This window comes from Elephas maximus, chromosome 6 (assembly GCF_024166365.1).
Source record: "Elephas maximus indicus isolate mEleMax1 chromosome 6, mEleMax1 primary haplotype, whole genome shotgun sequence".
NCBI classification, from domain to species: Eukaryota; Metazoa; Chordata; class Mammalia; order Proboscidea; family Elephantidae; genus Elephas; species Elephas maximus.
Window position 1 is genome coordinate 74,001,941 of NC_064824.1, and position 24,337 is coordinate 74,026,277.

Here is a 24,337-nt window from a genome sequence, read left to right on the forward strand (position 1 = left end):
CAATAATAACAAATGCTACTAACTACTTAATATCTATTGTCAGGCAGTGAGTTAGGCAGATTATATAAATTATTTTTAATCTTCCCAATATCCCTGAAAAGTAGGTATTATTCTTCCAATTTTACAGATGAGAAAACAGTCTGTCTCAGAGAAGTTGGGTGACTTGCCCAAGACCTCAGAGCTGGAATTTAAGCCCAGTTCTGTATGCTCTAAAATTCTAGTCACTATACCATGATGTCTCAGCTGATTAACAGATTGGATTCCTTAAAAATATCTGTCAACTATAAGATATTAAACCATAAAGATAAATTTTTAAATGATTAAGAATAAACTATGTACAACTTAGAAACATCAGCCACACACACCATTCATACATATTATTTGCTTTGGCATAATAATTCCTTTTTTTTGTTTTTAAACAATGGAGAGATAAAATGAAGCTATAAAAGATAGCCACGCTGTATTTGAGGTCCAAGAACTACTATTCTAGGTCAAAATTTCTTCCCAATTGATCCTTTGAGCACGTATTAAATCAAATGAACTACAAGCCACTGACTACCAATTCTCACAAAACATATTTGCCTCTCAAAGTTAAAAGCTACAAATGGCCTAAAGTGTTCCTGGCTAAAAAAAAAAAAAAAAACCTCTGATTAAATTTAAAATTTAGAACCTCTAAATATCACTATTTCTATGAATTTTAAAGAAAACACATCTGAATATAGGCATTATAATATGCTCTAAGCAGAAGCTATAGATTATTGCTCTGTGAGCTCTTCCTACTAAGACTTTTCAGGTGTCCAAGCCATCCACCAAGATATTGTTTGAAAAAGTCTAAATATTTACCAAAAATAAACTGCTGCCAGGTCATTTTTATTTTCCTTAACAAAATACATACAGGAGCACAATATTCACTTATATATCATCATTATTTTACAAATATAAATAATGTTCAGAATTCAAGCACAGTCAAATGCAGAGATATTTCCTACTTGTTAATATGTAAACATAAGCTAATTATATACATCATGTGCCTTTGGCCCAGCTGTAAAATAAGTAATACCAAAAAGCAACCCTGCACTTGACTGTTCAGCTGCATTCTTACTCAAAATTCCTACCAATGCCTATGTAGTTACAGTTACAACTTTCATACTGCTTAATGAAAATGCCTAAATAGACACTCTCCCCTGCTGGCAAATAACTCAAGTTAAAACTCTACCCATTTTTTAATGATGAAGTGTTCAAAATCTTAATTGCGTTTCATTTCTTAAATCAAACACTGTTAGAGAAATTATTCCTAACCAAAGTTCTTCCTATGTCAAAATGGATATTATCTACAGGCACACATATAGAAAACAGGGATGCCATCATGTTTGTTTACTTTTAAAACAGACAAAAGATATCTAAAAGTTGTCTACAAAGGATGTTACCTCGCTGATATCACTTGTTCTTTAATTTTAATACCCAGTAGATACAGCTTTGACATTGAAATAGCTAGGCAATCTAAACTCAAATGATATCAAGCACATCCTTAGAGAAAAAAAGAAGAAAACACCACCTCAATAGCAATAACTGACATCAACAAGACTACAAATATCCAGTTGAAGGCACAGGGAAGCATTTACTCCTTTGTCATCAATGATTCTCCACTTGGTTCAGGATTAGGAAGAGAATCAACACTGGGAATTGTTGATTTGGCTTCATTCACTGAGGTTTCCTCATTCTCGGTCTCTTCTGGTTTTTCCTCTGGTTCCTCTGTGCCAGGCGCTTCTTTAATCACTTGGTTTGTCTGCTCTGTAGCTGACATTTTGTCATCTATTTGCTCTGTACTATTATCAAGAACGTCTTGTTCTTCTAAAGATTCTGAAAAGATAAAGATTCAGGACTTTAGAAATGTCCAAATGTTAAAACTGCTAAATAAGGCAAGCAAAAGATAGAAACACACAGACTAAGAAACAGTAGACTAGTCAGTCTAACAGTATTTTTAGAATCTTTTCAAACACGTAATTAAGTTCCTATAGCATACCATGTATGAGTTGGTATGAAGAAAAAATAACAATTTGAGGGAAACGAACCCTTAAATATACTTTTACCTAGAGCCTCATATTTTCATACAAGTTACTAAAACACATTTGAAAGTTGAAATGTCCTAGAAATCAAAGTTCCAACAGAATTATGTGTTATAAGAAAACAGCCCAGCAAATAAGGCAAATGTATTCATGCCTTCATTCCAGATTACATTTCCTAAAGGCAGTGCCTCCCTTGAGCACAGGAAACCCTGTGAACAGTGAAGGTACTTTGTGTGTGTGTGTGTGTGCATGTGTGTGCGCACGCAGAAGATGCTATTTCCCACATCGATTTAATCTCTAAGATCCAAGAATTGTAAAATCCACATTTTCCTAAAAGCATGACAAGTTTCCCCTTACTCCTCTGCAAGACACCTCAGTCTTTAAACCTCTGGTTTAGAATATGCTACATACCTAGAACGTTAGGGAGACAAATGGAAGAGTCCCTTTCTCCCTTCTCCGTAGTAGACGGGTCTAGTCCTTACCTGAGAATTTAAGCTTTAAACTTTAACTCTTTGAGTTCTATTAAATTTAATTCCCTTAATGATCATTTAATGACAGCAATTTTATTAAATAAGCTCCCTTTAATTCTTTAAATTTTAAAGACTGGGGGAGGGATTACAGGAGCAGACAAAAATAAAAATCTAGCTTTGAGGTGGTTTTTGTAATAAATAGCAGTTAATATTCTTGCTAGGAGAAATACGGTTATACCACAGCAACTAAACTAAAAATCAGATTTTCCCATCCTTATATAAGATCGCTTATGACATACTACAAATGTTACTGACTCAAAAACTCTTCAGCCTACATTTGTAACAAGGTTTAGTTGAGTACCTTGCATAGCACAGACCAGAACTTTGCCAAAATAAAGAACACATATATTAGTTTTGTAAAAAAGTTAAACGTTTTATTCACATATATTAGCAATGGAGGTCTTACAAATTAATACTAGTTTTTTAATAAATAGAAATCATTTATATATCATTCTATACCAAGACCTTAGGATTATTTTAAAAGAATAATATCCTTCCTCAGATACCTTGGACTCTGATTTATTTTTATCTTCCCCTTTTTCTATACAAAAATAAAAACTCAAATTCCACAGTTAGGAACATCCACATTAATGAGGTTTTACTGTACGAAAACTTTGCATGATTAGGGAAAGCAGTGAGGAGTGTCCACAAATCAGGATACTTTTGCTAAATGTCATAAAAATCCTATTTGTATCTTAATACAGAACTTAAAATGGCATTGTTGCACTGCTTTGAATTTTATAAAAATCAAGGTAGAAAGGGGGTAGGGTCATTCAAGTTTTGCTAACTGAATGTTACAGTGCACAAAGGAAAAGCAGAAATCGCAACTGAAACTCTAGGGACATATACAGATCATTTCTGCTACAAGAGCTGGCAAGTTCTTCAGTGGAACACTTCAGGAGCCACTAGCCATCCATAATGCTACCCTTATCCACAGCAGAATTTTCAGTCACAGTTTTCCACAATTCTCTGGCCGTAAAGTAATACTTATTTCCTAAGAACTTTACAATTTGTTATAGTTGGGTGAGCCTTCTCCAACAAACCAATAAAGCTACAAGAAATGAAAAAACAAAAAACTCAGAAACCAGGACTCAACTCACCAACTTATTTAAGTGAGCGTGGGCCCACACCGTTTATCATATTCTGACAGACTACCTCACAACTGCATGAAACAGGAGAGGTGTCACACTGCATGGCTTATCATACGAAAGCTTTGTGGCATTATTATTTTCAGAAACACACACATTATTACTCAAAACCAAATTAATTCAATAATTCTGGGGTCCATAAAGTAGTAGTTAATACAATGAGAAGAATTAAAATACCCCCAAATTTTTTAATGTCTATAATACATGAATTCGAAAAAATGCCAGTGAACCATATACTATCAATTAAAAAGCAACATGAGACACAAAGTTTGTAAGTAAATGTTGTATGGAAGAGTTAAAAAAAAAAAATAGTGAAATGATGGGTGACAGCTTAAAATAATCAAAGAGCATATTAATGAATGCTCTTCTACCTACAGGTTAATTTGCAGAATACTGTGGTAAATTTTAGTAGCAATAACACTAACAAAAAAATGACACGTGACACGGCACCTTTAATGCTGACATTTGCTAGTCTAAATGAAATTGATATTTGATGTTTGGGCGCCAATGCCATTTTGTGAAAAATTATACAAACAAGACCTAAATGAGCTAGGTGTGCAAGAATAAAGAATTACATACCAGTTTAATAACTAAACCACAGAGCTTTATAATAAAATTCTTTAATGTATTCCAAAAGTACTTGTTTTATTTCTATGGGAGAACATCATTTGCCTATTCTAATAAAAACAGTACATTTTTCCGGTGAAGCTGTGGCTTAAAATAGCTTGGTGATATAAACTACATTTAAGAAGATGTTAACATTTGGACATAAAACACTAAAAGAGAAACTAGCCCTTGTGTTCACACTAATTAAACAGGTCTCTTTTCCCTGCTCAGCACCAGTTTAAGACTAAGATATGAAACAAAGTTACCTGAATGACCTAATTTCATCTGTAAGAAAATCTTTTAAAATCGACTTTGACATTTGTAATGCCAAGAAAGCAATATACTGCAATGTAATAAAACAAAAGTGATCCATGGAATTTGTTCCTTTTCCCATCCCAATATTCTTGAGAGAGAAGCTTTTTCTACCCAAGAGTAACAACTGGCTTCCAGTTGTTTGGGCAAAGCCTCCACTAGACAGCTCAAAACTCATAAAACTGAGTGTAATTGTATAATGAATACCACCGCCTTACCTATAAACCACACACATGCAAAAAACATGTAACATCACCTTACCTTTAGGTTTTTATTCTATCACTTGAACAAATAATTTCCTAAGAAAATTAAAGAAGAGTCTAGCAAAACAACTTCTTCATACATTTCCACAGAAAAATTAAATTAATAATTTATGTAGTATGTCAAACTGCTGATATGTTGATTAAGCCTTTAAGAAACCTTCATATTTTGGTGAATTCATTTAGGTTCTTACTTTTCTTCCTTTTAACAATAGCAGAAAAAAAAAAACTTTTTTTTTTTTTTTTGCCTTGCTAACACATCAGTCATTACCAACTATATGTGCAGACTATAAAACTTACCCAAAGGAGCTTTGTTAAATTAAAATTGACAATTTGTCTTTGAACTTACAGGCTTACAGAAGTCCGTTTTTACAAGATTTTCCTGCCTTAAGGAAAGCAGCCAACTTATATTTAAGGAACAAAGGCATGAATTTCATCCCAACTCAACACAAAGGCTCAAGGAATAAAATTCAATTAAATTACAACCACCTATAAGAAAATAGCTAGTATTCAACACAGAGAATACTGTTGAGTCATTTACCATTGGTATAACAAATCAATCAGACAAATGAAGGTTTCATTATTAAGCAATGCTCTATAACTACACTATTAAAAAAAAAACTATTAGGTGAAGGTATTTTAGCAAAGGGACTCAGAAGACCAGAAGATCTCTATGTCTAAAATAAACATGAAAAAACATACTACAAGCAACTTTATATTTTGGGTAAGCTGTATATAATGTAATATAAATAAAGGTATAAGCTTTTTGGACCTGGTAAATAAACAAATTCAATGAAATTTACATTATCAAGTAATTCAACTTCCTAGAGCATTATAACAAACAGTACTGAAAACAGAATTTTCTTTAGTTGGACAATCTAATGGTAACAGTATTTTGTTTAAAAGAAAGGGAAAGACAGAAATCAGATTACCAAGATAAATTTCATCTTATGTAAATTTTACCTTCTGTTTTTGATAGTACTGAGTAGACGAATCATGAGTTTTACTACTAGCAAGTTATTTCCAGTAGAAAAAATCTATTTTCTACTAAACTACATATAATACCTAGACCAAGACAACTGAGCAACGAAAACACAATAGTAAAGTTCTTTAAACATTGCTAGTATATACTAGGAAACCCTCGTGGCGTAGGGGTTAAGAGCCACGGCTGCTAACCAAAAGGTTGGCAGTTTGAATCCACCAGGCGCTCCTTGGAAACTCTATGGGGCACTTCTACTCTGTCCTATAGAGTCGCTATGAGTCAAAATCGACTCAGTGGCAACGGGTTTGGTTTAGTATATGCTAACAATGGAGGAACTTACTATTCTAATGACTACCACATCTAATAAAAAGAATGCTCTACATGAGGCATTTTGGAAACCATATTTTTTTTAAAAAAAAAGCAAAACAGATAAAGTACTTTAATGTGACTAAGCAGAGATTCAAATATTACTATGCTACTCACTTAACCATCAAAGAAACTGAGAAACCTAAAAGCAATTCATTACTTAGGCATACTCCTTCTGCTAATGCTTTCAGATAAAAAGACAATCCACAGCTCTAATTTCTTGTATTTCTCTAACACTCTATTACCAAAGCATCTGGATATACAGTTCTAGAAAAAAATTCTAGGAATTCAAATGAGCAATTACTATAAGAAATTCTTCTAGGTTTCCTTCTTTAGTGAAAAATTTTTGCAAGATTCCACATGTTTTTCTAAAGAGTGGTCCAATTTTTTTTAAAGCCTTGTACTTCATTGTAAAGGAAAATCTTCCAGTATCAGAGTCCAGGCAAAATTTAGATTGAAAAAAAATGTTGCTTTCATTAAATCTAGATTATTCATATAAATGGTTACTGAGTGTTCATTGAAAAGAAAGTTTAGATGAAAGAAAGTTGCCTGTTTTTCCATCTATAAGTTCAATAATATAATCTCTACAGTTCCTACAGCTATTTCAACACTTTAAAAAGTTTAAAAATTAAAGTGAGAAAATTTTTTCTAGACCTTGTTTCTAGATCACTCAAGAATTTAGAAATCTAAGCCCCCAATTATATTGGCTGTCAGCACAGAGAATAGATGATTTAGATGATATGATCTTACTAAGTAGTTCAATTTAATCATAGGGTACGCCACCGGAGTTCAAATCAACTGCAGCCTTCATCTGTTCATTCAGAAAAGCTTCCAGTCATTTACTAAAGGAATCCAGCTTGGAATTGATAAGTGTGTATCATAATGTTGCGATAGGAGTCTTGGAGAAAAGTTTCAGTCTTCCAGAAAGCCAAAGAAGAAAAAAGGTGCTCAAAGCCATTTTGACGAATCCAAAGAGAAGTATGAGAAGCACTACTCTAGAGGCTTTCCTAACCAATTGGAATCACTGCTTCAGTTTCTAGCACTATGGAGTTACCAGACTCTACCTCAAGTTTTGTCTTCAGCTATTAACATTACCTTTTTGGGGTTGAGTTTGAGCCAGTTAGACTTCATCCCAGAGATTTCAGACAGAAAATGAGACATCTGGGGTATTGCTCCTCCTAGATTAGATGAGAAGGAAAGGTAGAGCTGGGTGTTGTTTGCTAACTATCCATCTGGACCTTAGCAGAAGTTTTAAAGCATGGGATTTACTATCAAGATTTCTTATTTTGTTGGCTGCGTGTTTTTGTTTTTGTTTTGTTTTGTTTTGTCCCAACTACTATTGGCTTTCAAATATTCACTTTAGTTTTCAAAAGCAAGGTTACTCATGCGATGGACTTCAATTTTTCCTCTAGGTATCTTCAGTATGAAAATTCTTTAATTTTCAGTTCCAAGAGGCTGCTTTGGCAAGGTAGATGGTTTGCGTGTGACAGCATGCAGCTCAGAGCACGACTCAAGCCAAAGAAAAAATTTTGACATTGTGTCTGGAGTTGATGTTGCAGACTTGGAGAAGACGAATGCATTGATTCAGTGTTGGAAATATACCGGCCTCTGTCATAGCTATCTGTATTTAAATTCATTTTGATATTTGTTAGTAAGCCAAAAGCCAAGCCTAATTTAACACACGTATTTTAGGTTAATTCTTCAAAGTAAAAACAAAAATAAACAAAAAAAGATACTCAAATTCTCATACTAAATTTCTGATAACTAAATGTTTACTGCCTCATATATTATTGTCGGTTAAAGCAATTTCTGCAACATTCAATGCTTTTATATATGTAAATGATAATTCTGAAAAATTAATAGGATGAATACTGACTGGATAAACTGTATAGAGCAGGATTAGCAACAAAATATCATGGCCTGTGCCACAATTTTAGCAATCTTCATAATTCAGAATTGCTTAACAAACAGTTACATTGGCTTAACATGCATAGCAAGAAATAGCTGGCAATTAATAGTCAGATCTTCCATCTCATCTCTCCCAATTTTTCATGACATTGCCTCTAGAATTCCTAAGGCAGCTGCAAGATGAATTCTAAAACCCATGAACTCTGATAAATCCTGTATAAAGTTGATTTTACATCAAACGCATGCAGCCCATCATCAGTAATGTTAATTTCATGGGTCTCCATAAATTGTTTCAGAGGAACACCAGTCCTATGCAAGGATGCCTTTCCAGTTCCAAAGGTTTCTGCTTTCTGGTAATTTCTACCAATTCAATGGTAGATACAAACCTATCTTAATCAATGTTAATCACAAATCTTATAAAAATGTTAGCCTTATGAATAGATGTTTCATAATTCTCAATCTGCTCCACTAATGTGAAAAAAAAGATTCCATGAAAACATCACTAGTCAAATCTCCCAACAGTTATTACAAGAGGTCAATCCATAAGCAATATTTACCTAGCAGTTGCTAGACGCTGCTTAGCACAATATAACCTCCATGTTAAAACTGAAACACATCACTACAACCACACGGGAGACTACAGTATCAGAGCAATAGCTAATATATGCATGCTGCAAAATCTGATAAATTCTTCTAAAAATAAAAGCACTATGCTTTATTGTTAAATAGCACACATTATTAAGAGAAAAAACACTTCTAAGGTAATATATTCATACCTTCACTGAGTTGGTTTTCTGATGGGGGAAGCACACTTTCTGATGGCAAGGGACCAACTGAACTGGAGCCTTCCACTGCCTGCCTCTTCTCAAAACTAAACTCTGGAAGTCTTGGAGCCTGGGGCCTGGTTTTTCTTGCAGGATTCAAGAAAAAACAGTAGGCACATCGAAAGGCTGCAGAAAAAAAGTTTAAAAATAAACAAAACTACAAACCAAAGAAAGTTCAAGGACTAGTTAGATAATTTACAATTACTGTTGCACATAGTCAAAGAACGCTTCAAAAGTTATTAATTCTTCTGAAAGTCACGTGTTGTTTTAATATTATGATGCAGGTTCTACCTAGTTAATATTAAAAAATATTTTCTAATTATTATTAGAATGAGAATACTAACTTTAAAGCAGAAAAGGCACAGTAAGTTACACAGCAGGTTAATTAACAGCAAAGTAATATTAATAATGACCTAGTCACCAAAATTATTAGGTATTTTAAATATCTACAACCTTTCTCATGTCAAAGTAAAAATGTGCTATGTCATATTTTAGAAGCAAAATTAGTTTAGTAGTTTTTAATAGTAGCTACACATGAGAATCATCTTCAGAGCTGAAAAGAAAATGCTGATGCCTAGTCACTACCCCAGATTAATGATATCAGACTCTTTATAGGTAGGTCATGGGCATCATTTTTAAAAGCTCTTTGGGTGATTCTGATGCACAGTGGGCTAGAAGTTGTGCATTGTATGAGGAAGAAACCTGAGCTGTCTTCCAAGACCTGCTTTGTTTTAAGTGTTAAAATAAGAAAAATATGCCTGACAAATGTATACAGAAATAAAACCCAAAAAACCCTGCCCATTGTTGTCAGGTCAATTCTGACTCATAGCAACCCCACATGGATTCCAAGGCTATAATTTTTACAGAAGCAGATTGCCACATTTTTCTCCCAAGGAGCAGCTGGTATGTTCAAACCACTGACCTTACAGTTAGCAGCTGGGTGCTTTAACAACTGTGCTACCAGAGCTCCTATACAGAGACAGTATCTGTAACAAACTCATTTCACATGGAAAGTGGCATAAAAAAATCCGTTGTCATTGAGTCCATTCCAACTTACAGCGACCCTACAGGACAGAGTAAAACTGCCCCAAACAATTTCCAAGGAGTGGCTGATAGATTTGAACTGACAACGTTTTGGTTAATAGTCAAGCTCTTAACCACCGGCATAGGATAAAATATTTAAGAGTAAAATATTTTAAATCAAACTGCTCAATAATTCTTACCAACGTATTCAAATTCTTCTTTCAAAGCCATGCCATTATGAGAAAAACACTGCTGACATATAAGGGCATACCTACACAAAAAGGAAAAACGAACAGACCAGTTACAAACATAGACAAAACTCAAGAGAAAAGTTACTTTACCCATCATGGCTAATATATATTTCAACATAGCAAATATGCCATACCAAATTAGATGTTACTTAGTAAACCATAAACAATACTCATTGAACATGTTTAAAAAAGCCAAAGTTCCAGTCATTTTAAAATTCAACTTATACATCAAATTAAAAATAAACTAGGTAACAGTTAAATGAATATATCAAGTTATCAGAAAGGAACCCTGGTGGCACAGTGGTTACGAGCTCGGCAGCTAACCCACCAATCACTCCTAGGGAGAAAGATGTGGCAGTCTGTTTCCATAAAGATCACAGGCTTGGAAACCCTACAGGGCAGTTCTACTCTGTCCTATAGGGTTGCTATGAGTGGGAATCAACTCAACAGCAACAAGTTTTGTTTGGAAGTTAGCAGAAACACATTTGTTAACAGAACATTTAATTTTAAATGTTCCCCAAAGTATATTCCTTGAGATGATAGCCCCCAAATCTGTGGTCACATAAGATTGGAAAAGATATCCCAAACCAAACCAAACCCAGTGCCATCGAGTCTATTCCGACTCACAGCGACTCTATAGGACAGAGTAGAACTGCCCCACGGAGTTTCCAAGGAGCGCCTGGTGGATTCGAACTGCCAACCCTTTGGTTAGCAGCCGTAGCACTTAGCCACTACATCACCAGGGTTTCCCCTTCAATTAATATTATTAAAGCCTCTAAGAAGTCTTAGAGTAAAGAAATGTAATTTTGTTTAGTCCAGTCCAAAGGTACATTTCTGTATATCATGATTCCAATACCTTTTCCAGTTAAACATCTTCCTCATTTTCAATTTATACACTTTTTCTATTCTTCATGTACGTACTTAACAAATACTTGATGCTACCAAACTTCATTCCATCTGTTTTGAATAACATACAATTTATTATACTATCATTAAATTCTGAACCCTTTATCAAACAATATTAACCAGTAAACTTGGCAGTTATCTACTCTATTATCATAAACATTTTTTATAAGTCAATGTTATGGCAATAGCTCTGTTTATATTATGCTTATCTTCCTAGAGTTATTATGAGGATCAAATAAGATAATAATTGGAAAAGCATTTTGAGAACTGTAAGTGCTAACTAAATACCTGTAAATCATCTTCATTGTTATTAAAATTATCACCATCACCAAGTACAGTACTGACATCTATGAAAATCTATTTCTTATATCCTACCAGATTTTCACTATTTTTATGTTCTTCAAGCATAAAAATAATCTTATAGTAGGGTTAATATTATTTTTTCCAAAGGGATTTTATCTAGACTACTTTATCCAAACTCCTACTAAAAACAACTGAGTGTGTATGCTTTTCCAGGGCTATAAGATACTCCATGAAGTTCTAAAATTAGGAAATAGGAGCCACAAAACTGTAGACTATCTAGCATACACACATACACCCTGACCAATGGACATATTTTTTATTTTCATTCATCTTCCATCCTAGTAAAAATTACCTGTTCTGTGGACCATCACCAACTAAATATTCAACAATTCTATCCAAAGCACCTCGTTCTCGAGGGAGGATGGGTCTTGCTAAAGGTGGACCTGGAGGATGGAGACCTGCCAAATACATAAATACAACTATAAAATTTAATTCAGTTACCAAGAAATATTTATGCCTGTTAGAATTTTTAAAAGATGTTTACAAAACATTATTAATTCTTACAAATCTCTTTGAAGCATTCAAATTTTCATTAAAAATACTGCACTACAAAAAAAAAAAAGTAACTATATGCTATATCAGAATTGCCAACATACTCTATTAGGAAATGAAACTATGTTCGGCCCTGCATAAACTAATCCTAAAAAATCCTCAACTTTTAAGAGTTTACGTAATAAATTAAGGGACTTCCTCTTTGGGTCATAATAGAGGAACTGGGACTAGATTTACACTCCTGTCTGAAACAATTAAAAAACTGGGTGAAATATATGAAGCAATGGTTTTAAAGACACTAGATATCAGACAATATAGGACAATAATCCCTGGGAGATGAGAAACAAATAAGATGAGCCCTACAATTGCCCCAGCTTACTACCTAGAGAGTTTCCAGGCAGTGACAGAGAGAGGTTGAACCAGGTGAAGCATAGTAGTCTTGCCGGTTGAAGAGACAGAGCTGGAACTCTGGGGAGGCGAAGGAAGCTAGTGTTCAGAGGGAAGAGTACCAGAGAGGAGAGAATGCACATAGAAAGAACACCAAAGATCTGCAGAGGGTCCCCCTAGAGAATTCAGCAGAGTACTAATCAGCACATGTAAGGAAACTACCTGAAAATAAAGAACTATTCAAAAGGATTAAAGGAAACAGTGTTCACACAGGGCCTGAAATACTATCTGTTCCCATCAGCCATATCTTGCAGGTCATGGGTATTCAGGAGTTTTGCCTCAATAGCCCTAATCTAAATACTGCTCTGATTCCTCCCTAAAAAGCTTAAAAGTAAGCCCTGAAAAGTTCAGTTTTGTTTCAAAAAATTTAACTGCATCTCAAAACAAAGCTCAAGAATATTTATGGGAATACAAAAGTATTCCGCATCCAATAAGGTAAAATTCACAATGTTTGGCACTGGATCAAAAATCACCAAGTATGTTAATAGCCAGGAAAACATAATGCATACGAGAAGAAAAATCAATCAAAACTGACCCAGAAATGACATAAATGACAGAATTAGTAGATAAAAGACATTAAAATGCCTATTATAGCTATATGCCATATGTTCAAGAATCTAGAGAAAAGGTCAAAATGTTAAGTAGAGACACGTAAGATATTGAAAAAGACAAAAATGGACCTCTACAGATGAGAACTATAATGTCTGAGATGAAAATTTAAAAGATGGGATGGACAGATTAAAAAACTGCCAAAAGAAAAAAACAAGGATTAGTGACTTTGAAGACATAACTATAGAACCCATACACAATGATATACAGAAAAGAATACTTTTATTTATTTATTTTTAGATAAATCATCAACAAGTTGTGGAAAAACCTCAAGCAACCTAATATATGTATAATTGGAGTCCATGAAGGGGGGGGGGGAAGAAATTATCTGAAGAAAGAATGCACAAAAATTTTCCAAATTCAATTAAAGCTATAAACTCAAAGATCCAAAAATCTCAACAAAGTCTAAGCACGAGAAACATATATATATTGTACCAAGACACAGCATAATCAAATTGCTAAAAATCAGTGATAAAGAAAAAGACTTAAAAGAAGCCAGAAAAAGATACATTACATACAGAGAAAGAAATAAGAATGATGACAGACTTTTTACCAGAAACGATGCAAGCCAGAAGGCAGTGAAACAATGTCTTTAAAGTTGTAAAAGAAAGGCTGTTAAACTTCCATATCCAGTAAAAATATTTTTTTTTAATGAAGGCAAAATGAAGATTTTTCAGACATACAAAAGCTGAGAGAATTCACCAGCAGCAGAACTGCACTATAACAAATGTTAAAAGAAATTCTTCAGTTAAAGGAAGTCTCTCAAGCAGAAGAAAAATAACACCAGGTGGAAAATTGGCTCTATACAAAAGAATGAAGAGCATCTGAAATATTTATCATGTGAGTAAATATAAAAGACTTTTTTTATTATTTAAACCTCTTTAAAAGATCATTGACTACTTAAAGGAAACATAATAACAATGTACTTACTTTACCAAAGAGGACATTCAGGTGGCCAACAAATACCTGAAAAGATATTCACTATCACTTGCCATCACAGAGCTGCAAATCAAAACCACAATGAGATGCCATCTCACCCCTGCAAGAATGGCACCGATCAAAAAACAGAAAATATTAAATGCTAAGGAGGTTGTGGGGAGATTGGAACTCTCATACACTGCTGGTGAAAATGTAAAATAATATAGCACTTTCTTAAAAAGCTAGACATACAAATACCATATGATCCAGCCATCCTACTCCTAGGAATATAACCTAGAGAAACAAGAGCTGTCACACAAATAGACATATGCACACCCATGTTCACTGTAGCATTATTCACAATAACAAAAAAGATGGAAATAACCTAAGTGCCATCAACAGATTAACAGATAAACAAATTATGGTACATACACACAACAGAATATTATACAATGATAAAGAATAACGTTGAATCCACAAATCACCTCACAAAATGGAGTGAAATAAGTCAATCACAAAAGGACAAATATTGCATGAGACCACTATTATAAAAACTCAAGGAAATGTTTACACTGCAAAAAGAAACAATCTTTGAGGGTGGGTGGAAAGAGGAAACCACTAACTAGATAGTAGATACGTGTTAACTTTGGTGAAGGGAAAAGCAATACACAATATAGGGGAAGTCAGCATAAATTGACTGAGAGATGAGGAAATCGGAAGAATGGCAACAGGGAACCCAGGGGGTAAAGGAGGAGAGTGCTGACATATTGCAGGGATTGCAGCCAATGTCACGAACAACTTGTGTACAAATTTTTTGAATGGCAAACTAATATGATCTGTAAACTTTCACCTAAAGCACAATAAAATGTTAAAAAAAAGAAGACAGCATTGTAAAATCTCAATATGAAGCTATAAAACATCAATATAGTTTAATTTGAAAAGTTTAAAAAACTACAATTTATTTTAGAGCTTCAGTGGGTTATAATATATGTAGAAGTAAAATGTATGACAACAATAGCACAAAGGCCAGGAGAGAAGAATCATAAGCATACTATTGTCAGACTCTTAAACTATGTGTAAAATGGTATATCACTTGAGGGTGACTAAAATTAAAGATACATATACTCTAAACCCAAAAGCAACCACTAAAACAGCATGATAAAATGTTATAGCTAATAAGGCAAAAAGGAACATAAAATTAAATCATAAAAAATACTCAATCAAAAACAAGTCAGAAAGCAAGGAAAAGGGTAACAGAGCAGATGAGACAAATAGAAAAAAATAGCAATATGGAAGATTTAAATCCAAACCCAAATATATTGATCATTACATTAAATGTAACTGGCCTGAATACGCTAATGAAGAGGCAGAGATTATCAGACTGGATGTTAAAGCAAGACACAATCATATGCTGCCAACAAGAAAACCATTTTAACTTTAAAGTAAAAGGTTTAAAAGTAAAATGAAATGATACCAAAGAAATATAATATGCTAACATTAATTTTTTTTAAAGTCTGAAGTGGATGTATTAATATCAGACACAGTAGACTTTAGAGCAAAGAATATTTCCAGAAACAAAAACCATAATTTCATAATGACAAAGGAGTTAATTCATCTACAGGATATAATACTCCTAACGTATATGTGTTTAGAGCTTCACAACACATGAAACAAAAACTGACAGAACTTCAAGAAAGAGACAAATACATAATTATAGTCGGAGATTTCAACATCCTTCTCTCAATAGTTGACAGAATAAGCAGACAGAAAATTATTAAGACTACAGACTTTAACAACACTATCTACTACCAACTTGACATTTATAGCTGCTCTATCCAACAGGAACTGAATATGTGCTTTCTACATTTATTTGCCAACAACGCCCTCCCCCCACAAGGTATTTTCATAAGCACTGTTATGCCAATTTTTTCTACATGTTGCTGTAAAAAAATTAGCATACTGCATTTACGAAAATACCACGCGGGGGCGGGGGGTGAAATTGTCAGATGAACATAGAAGGTGCACTTTTTTTGCATAAAGATATCTTTTCAAGTGAACATAAAACATTTACCAAGACAGATGATATTCTGAGGCATAAAACAAGTATGAATACATTTAAAAGGATTCAAATAATAAAAGTATGTTTTCTGACCACAACAGAATTAGAAAAAAAATTATTAAAAAAAAATGTTCTACATCCTACTTTGGTGAGTAAAAGCTGGTGGGGTGTTAAAAGTTTTTGAGTGGCCATCTAAGATACTTCACTGGTCCTACCCCATTCTGGAGAATGAAGAAAAACAAAGACACAAGGGAAAGATTAGTCCAAAGGACTAATGGACCACAACTACCACAGCTTCTACCAGACTGAGTCCAGAACAACAATAACAAAAAAGGTTACCAGGGTGGGGAGAACAGTACAGACTAATATCCCTAAGAACAGAGATGAAAACATTTTTAGCAAAATTTTAGCAAATTGAACCCAAAAATTTATGTAAAAATAATGCATCATGACCAAATGGGGTTTATCCCAGGAAAGTAACATGTCTTAACACTTTAAAATCAAAGTAGTTCATTACATGAAGGGATTTTAAAACAAGAAAAGAAAAAAAAAGATCATATCGATAGATGCAGAAAATAAATATGACAAAATTCATCATATGCTCCTGATAACAAACCTTCAGCTAACTAGGAAAAGAAGGTGTTTCCTCAACCTGATAAAAGGTATCCATGAAAAACTTACAGCTAACATCAACTTAACAGTAAAAGAAGAATTGCTTTCCCTCTAAGATCAAAAATAAGAAGAGGATGTCTGCTCTTGCCACTTCGACATTGTACAGGCATACCTCGTTTTATCGTGCTTCACAGATACTGCTTTTTTTTTTTTTTTTTACAAATTGAAGGTTTGTGGTAACCCTGCGTCAAGCAAGTCTATCAGTGCCATTTTTTCAATAACACGCTCACTTTGTGTCTCTGTGTCACATTTGGTAATTCTTGTAATATTTCAAACTTTTTCATTATTATTATATCTGTTACAGTGATCTGTAATTGGTGCCACAAACTGCTCCCATACAAGACAGTGAACTTAATCGATAAATGTTGTATGTGTTCTGAGTGCTCCACCAACCTGCCTTTCCCTCATCTCTCTCCCTCTCCTCGGGCTTCCATATTCCCTGAGACACAGCAATATTGAAATCAGGCAAATTAATAACCCTACAATGGCCTCTAAGTGTTCAAGTGAAAGGAAGAATCACATGTCTCTTAAAAGCTAGAAATGATTAAGCTTAGTGAAGAAGGCATGTCAGAAACTGAGACAGGCCCAAAGCTAGGCCTCTTGTGCCAAACAGTCAGCCAGTGAATGCAAAGAAAAAGTTCTTGAATGAAATTCGAAGTGCTACTCCAGTGAACATACGAATGATAAGAAAGCTGACATGGAGAAAGTTTAGCAGTCTGGATAGAAGATCAAACCAGCCACAACATTCCCTTAACCAAACCCTCATCCAGAGGACGGTTCTAATTCTCTTCAATTCTTTGAAGGCTGAGAGAGTTGAGGAACCTGCAGAACAAAAGTTTGAAGCTAGCAGAGATTAATTAGTTCATGAGGCTTAAGTAAAAAAGCCGTCTCCATAACATAAAAGTGCAAGGTGACGCGGCAAGTGCTGATGGAGAAGCTGCAGCAAGTTGTACAGAAGATCTAGCTGAGATAACTGATGAAGGCGGCTGCACTAAACAGCAGATTGTCAGTGTAGACTAAACAGCCCCACACTGGAAGAAGATGCCATGCAGGACTTTAAAGGCAGAAAGGAGAAGTCAATGCCTGGCTTCAAAACTTCAAAGGACAGGCTGACTCTCTGATTAAGGGCTAATGCAGCTGCTGACTTTAAGTTGAAGCCAATGCTCATTTACCATTCAAAAAATTCTAGGGCCCTTAAGAATTATGCTAAATCTACACTGCCTATGCTCTATAAATGGAACAAAAAGGCCTAGATGACAGCACATCTGTTCACAACACGGTCTACCAAATATTTTAAGCCCACTGTTGAGACCTACTGCTCAGAAAGAAAGATTACTTTCAATATGTTACTGCTCATTGACAATGTACCTGGTCACGCAAGAGCTCTCATGAAGATGTACAAAGAGATTAATGTTGTTTTCGTGCCTGCTAACACAACACCCATCCTGCAGCCCATGGATCAAGGAGTAATTCCGACTTTGCAGTCTTCTTCTGGGCAAAGTAAATTGAAAGCCTTATGGAAAGGATTTACCATTCTAGATGCCATAAAGAACATTCGTGATTCATGGGAGGGGGTCAAAATATTAACATTGACAGGAGTTTGGAAGAAGTTGATTCCAACCCTCATGGATGACTCTGAGTGAGAGGCTCAAGACTTAAATGGAGGAAGTAACTGCAGATATGGTAGAAATAGTAAGAGAACTAAAATTAGAAGTAGAGCCTCAAGACGTGACTGAACTGCTGTAATCTCATGACAAAACTTTAACAGGTGAGGAGTTGCTTCTCATGGATAAGCAAAGAAAGTGGTTTCCTGAGTACTTGAATGTACTCCTGGTGAAGATGCTGTAAACACTGTTGAAATGACAATAACAGATTTAGAATAGTACAGAAACTTAGTTGATAAAGCAGAGGCAGGGTTTGAGAGAAGTGACTCCAATTTTTAAAGAAGCTCTATGGTGGATAAAATACTGTCAAAAAGCATCATATACTACAGAGAAATCTTTCGTGAAAGGAAGTGTCAATTGATGAAGTGTCAAGTGACAATTCATTGTTGTCTTATTTTAAGAAATTGCCACAGCCACCCCAACCTTCAGCACCTGATCAGTAAGCAGCCATCAACGTCGAAGCAAGACCCTCCACCAGCAAAAAGATTACGACTTGCTGAAGGCATTTTTAGCAATAAAGTATTTTTTAAGGTATGCATATTGTTTTTTAGACATAATGCTATTGCACAGTTAATACACTACAGTACAGTATAAATATAACTTTTACATGCATTGAGAAATCAAAAAATTCATGTGACTCGTTTTATTGCAGTATTCACTCTAATTGCAGCGATCTGGAACTGAACCCACAATATCTCCGAGGTATGCCTGTATATGAGTCCCTGTGTGACACGAATGGTTAAGCACTTCACTACTAGGGCTTGAGCATACCAGAGGTCATGAAGACGGTGCAGGGCCAAGCAACACTTTTTTATGTTGTACATGGTGTTGCCATGAGTCAGAACCAACTCGGCAGCAACTAGCAACAACAAAATAAATCAGGAGATATACTGTGTTCATATAATATTAGGCAATATAAGAAGAGACTAATGGGGAGTATGGAGTGCAAGAAGCAATCACAGAATTTAGATAATGATTTACATTACATAAAAGCAGTATCAATAAAAAGCTACATAATTCAAATTTTATGAATTGTAACTCCAAGATCTCTGAAAATTGAAAGAGAACTGTTAGCGGGAAATATTCTGAATTGTGAGACAACCTAGAAGGCACTAAGAAGGAAGTGAGATAATCAAATAAATAAAATGTAATGTTTGCTATTGTAATTGAGGCAGGATAAACATAATACGGTGTGTAGCAATGGAGGTTTACATTGAAACCTCATAGAAAACTCTCAAACAAAATAAGGCCCTGCTGTATCAACTCTTGGGATATAAGGATACAAGGCTTTCAAAATGGCTGTGACAAAAACTTTAAAGCATTCAAGACTGGTTTTGGGGTATCTTACTGTATTAATATTTTAAAGGAATAAAAAAAAGAAAATTATAAATAATCACAAACCTAGAAGCTGTTACCACCTAAAAAAGGGCAACTGATACAAAAGTTATACCTACGAAATGAAATTTAGGTTCTAGAACAAATTCTTAGTATTACAAATCAAGTACATTTTTACAGTTTCCTCAGATAAGGTGCTGGTTTACTTGTACTAATATCATTATTCAATCATTATTATCAAAAAATAAATTTGGATGCAGACATTAGGTGTCATCCCTCATTATCAAATTTTCAAATTGAAAAGACATGCGAAATTAGATTCTGAAAGCATTTAACTCAAACTTTTCTTTTGCTTGAGTATTCTACTTCTACATTTTTAAAATGAAAATGTCCATAAAGCAATCTGGATATATAAAACATGACAAGAGATTTCATAAAAATATCTTAAATCCCTTGCATACTAATAACTTTTCAAACCACACATCTTCATAGCCATACTGTTATAGACAACAGTAATTAATACAAACATCAAAAGCAATCATTGTAGGAATACTCGTCCTTTTCGCACAGCTTGGCAAATTATCAAGTACCTGCTGGTTATTAATTTTCAAACATATGGGTACCCTGTGGTAATACACATTAAATTGATTCTCTTCCACAAATATGGTATAATGAAAAAATGAATTATTAATCTTCTCTATAAGAAATCACTTAACTCATTCATATTGTTGGCAATGTACAACTTCAACGGTCTTCCACACAGGAATAAATTAGTAACCCTGGCAGAACATGTATGTTCACATGATCATGAAATTTAGGCCATTATTCCTTATATAACCGTATCCTTACATGAGCAATACAATTTTACTCTTATATGTAAATTGCTAAACTTTTATTTCTTTAAAATTAGTTATATGCACAAGTGTATATAATTCATATATTGTCACAAAAAAATGTTCTTTCATTAAACGATTACAATTTTAGTTTAAAAATCATGGGTACTTGTAATCAAGCAAATACTGAAAGATGAATAATTTTCAATCAATTTAACTTTTCTCAATTTCACAAAATATATGGCTGCCGTATAGTGATATCATTATGTCAAGTTTTAAAATTTTTTAAAGTAACTTTTAAAAGTTACAAGATTTGTGCACATTTCTTTTGCAGTCAGCTTTGTTTATAAATTAAGTTTTCTAAAATCTTATTCTGTTTTGGAGGGAAAAACAGATGAAAAAATCTATGGCAATAAATTGCTCATTGATTTTATTCCATAAATGCCCTGATTACTTGATATCTACTACTGCCTCGCCTCAGAAGTTATATGTTTGTAATTAGTCATGAAATAGCAAAGTCATATTAGAGTCGATGCTGACTCATAGCAACCCTATAGGGCAGAGTAGAATTAAATTAGAATTATAAATTAAATTAAATATAATTATAAATTAAATATAATTAAATTAAATTAGAATATATAATATATAAATTCTAATAAATATATTAGAATTAAACATTCCAAAATAGGACAAATAATTTACTGTCATATTCAATAATCTGGAATGTAAATCTACATAAAATACTGCCATCTACTAAGGCAGTAGACTTCCATGCCCCAGTCACAGTCCAAAAGAAAATCTCAGGGTAATCTGATAAACTCTAAAATGGCATCTTCCCCTAGAAATTTACCACACTGGGGAAAAAAAAGAATCTAAAGAACAAAAGACAGTAGTAAAGGTAATACATTAACATGATAGGACTTTATACTAAAGTATCTATCAGAGAATACTAATGTTCTATGACTTAAAAAAAGAAAAATCTACCAGCCTATACCAGCGATAGTAGTATTGTACACCACCATGCAGGAATACTCTTCCTGAAATATGTTAAGTAATTGTCACATTTAAAAACACATGTGCAGGGTTTGGCAAAACACATGAATATATTCCAAAAGTGTATTCTTCTATCTTCAATTTAGATAAATCTGGAGACATTCTAAAGTTGAATATAAAAAGATATGCTATACTGTTGACTACAGAATACTACAAAGTTTTATTGCCATTTAAACAAAGAAGCCATAACAGTTAAATGAGCTCAAGAAATAGGTTTCAGTATCACAAGGCACCAGCTGTAAAGAGTTATGGCTAATTGAATATGGAACTCCTGCTTAATCAGATAACTGCTCTGCTATTTTCAAATGAAATGCCATTTCCATACTGTCTGAAAATGGCCCATTTTATTGGTAACCAGAGAAAACAATATAAACTGTAAATAACATTAAGTGCTCTGTTTACCCATTCCAGGCACCGAAGTAGCAGGAGATCCAAGACGTCTTGGTAACACATTTGATGGTAGAGCTGGAGTAACAGTTCTTTCTGGGGGTCCACCAGGGGCAGAAGTGTCCTTTGGTGGTCCAGGAGATACTGGAACTTGTGGAGGAGGGCCCTGGTTAGCAGTTGCTGGTGCTGGGGAAAGGTTTCTTTGAGCTGCAGTTCGCTGACGAATCTCTGAAAAGATTAAGTATATATATATATATTAGGTTTAACACCCAATATACCACATTAGCCAATATCACAAATGACTTACATTTATTAAAGTTTTGTGGCACCATAAGGCATTGTAGGGTCAAAACTGCTTGTAACAAGGAATTTATAAAATTTAACACTGAAAACTAACTACAGCAGAGTACTATACTTCTAAGCCTACAACTCAACTGTATGTTTTCACAAGCCATGATCTAAGTTCAGCCACTGATGTCAAACTTTTTTCAAAATAAATTTAATAAATCATCACCCAATTATGTCATATCTTTTTACAGTAAACACTCCTAACTTATGATAAAGAAAAGAAAGTTAATTCAAATTAATAAAACTTGGAATTGAAAATTTATTTTTCAAGATAAAAAAAATCAGTAACTTTCAGAAATCAGTGAATAAGAATATTCTGTAATTATCAAATAATTTATGAAGTAATTAATCGAGGTAGTCATAGAAATGCTGAAAAAGTATTCTTTACTATCACGTACCACTGCCATTCTCCTTTATGCTACTGTTACCTTTATTCGCAAATTTCTTTTCCATACAAATTGTGTATCATCATAAGTAAATCTTACCCTTTATAGTTGCAGAAATTACAAGATTATCTGTAACAGGGGTCGGCAAACATGCCAAAACCAGGCTGCTGCCTGTTTTTATAAACAGCTTTCTTGGAACATAGTTAGGAACATTTGTTTATATATTGTCTGTAGCTACTTCTGAAGAGCTAAGTCAGACCACATGGGCCTCAAAGACATTTGCTATATTTAGCATCTGGCTCTTTACACAAGAGTTTCATGACCTCTACTCAACAAGATAAAATTAAATTCTATCATTTCCCATTCCCACCAATACCTTATTTAAGTGACAGTAGCACGACTTCAAGTTAAAAAGGCATAATAGCTTTTTTTTTATATACATCGCATTAAATTATCACAAATTCTAAATTAGTGGGCTGAAACTAAATAAGTTATATTTTAATTGGCATGAACAGTGAAACTGCATACTATTTCAGAATCGAAATACTTTAAATTTGGCCTCTATTTGACTGTTAAAAGATTTTCATGAAAAGTTCACTGCGGTTGAGAACACAGCTCTAAAATTAGACCTCAGTTCAGATTTTTATGTGGACTATAACCTAGTCTACTAGTTGAGAACCTGGGACCTGTAGTCACAAATGTGTGATTGGAATCCTGGCTCTATGAGTTTACTCAACTTCACTAAGTTTCTGTTTCTTGATCTGTAAAATTAGGATAATATTCTCAACTCACAGAATTGTTATAAGAATTAAATAGGACAATGTCTATAAATTGATAACTGATATTTACTGAATACTTATTATTTCAGGGGACAGTATTTTCACAAACTAAGTATTTTCAAACGGCCATTTACTACAATTACTGAGACCAATTAATTTTTCACTGGTCCATAATTTGGTCTGTAACCAAGCCTCTACGATAAATGACAAGCATATCACCACTATGTAAATGGAGCCATCTTTATATTGTGCTACTTTCCATGTAGTTTATATAGAAAATTTCAGATTTTCACCTAGACTAATCATATCCCAATATTTCCTGCAAATTAGCTGGGCACACAATTATCTTTTACTCACAAGGAAAACCTTGGTAGGTGATTACACATTAGGAAAGCCATTAAACGCTGCAAAAGGTACTGAGATCAATGAAACCATATTGAGATTTGATTATTTAAATTGCTACTTAAAAAAAATAAGGCATCAAATACTGTATATCATTTTTAGCCAATTTTCAGGCAAAGCGTAACTCAAAAAATGACATTTCTTCCAGATAAATATGCTTAACATGTATTAGACTATATTAAAAGTTGCTATTATCCTTTTACTTCTTGATCAAAGACTTATAACTGCTTCTTCTGATAATTAAAACCAAAACAAGACCAGTTGCCACCAAGTCCTTCCGACTCATAAACACTTGAATATACATTACCCTGTGAAAATCAAATGAATCGCTCTTTTAACATCACTCATGTGCTACTGAAAAGCAAAGTTGATAACACTTTTTAACAAAGTACACTACGTCTAGCACTC

General features: G+C 33.9%; 1 protein-coding gene across 3 annotated transcripts in view; it reads right to left on the bottom strand.

The window, feature by feature from the left end:
- Window positions 1-851: 851 nt before the first annotated feature.
- The window catches only part of LNPK (lunapark, ER junction formation factor), a 79,590-nt gene continuing 56,104 nt past the window's right edge, over window positions 852-24,337 (bottom strand). For 2 of the 3 annotated variants that reach the window (XM_049887504.1, XM_049887505.1), the window contains exons 9-13: window positions 22,030-22,242; window positions 11,838-11,943; window positions 10,226-10,296; window positions 8,955-9,128; window positions 852-1,860 (exon numbers count right to left, since the gene is read on the bottom strand). In XM_049887504.1, coding sequence (XP_049743461.1) covers window positions 1,619-1,860; window positions 8,955-9,128; window positions 10,226-10,296; window positions 11,838-11,943; window positions 22,030-22,242 — 806 coding nt within the window. In that variant the 3' untranslated portion in view covers window positions 852-1,618. Of the gene's footprint in view, window positions 1,861-7,365; window positions 7,449-8,954; window positions 9,129-10,225; window positions 10,297-11,837; window positions 11,944-22,029; window positions 22,243-24,337 lie in introns of all 3 variants that reach the window. The other variant, XM_049887506.1, reaches the window with a different exon arrangement.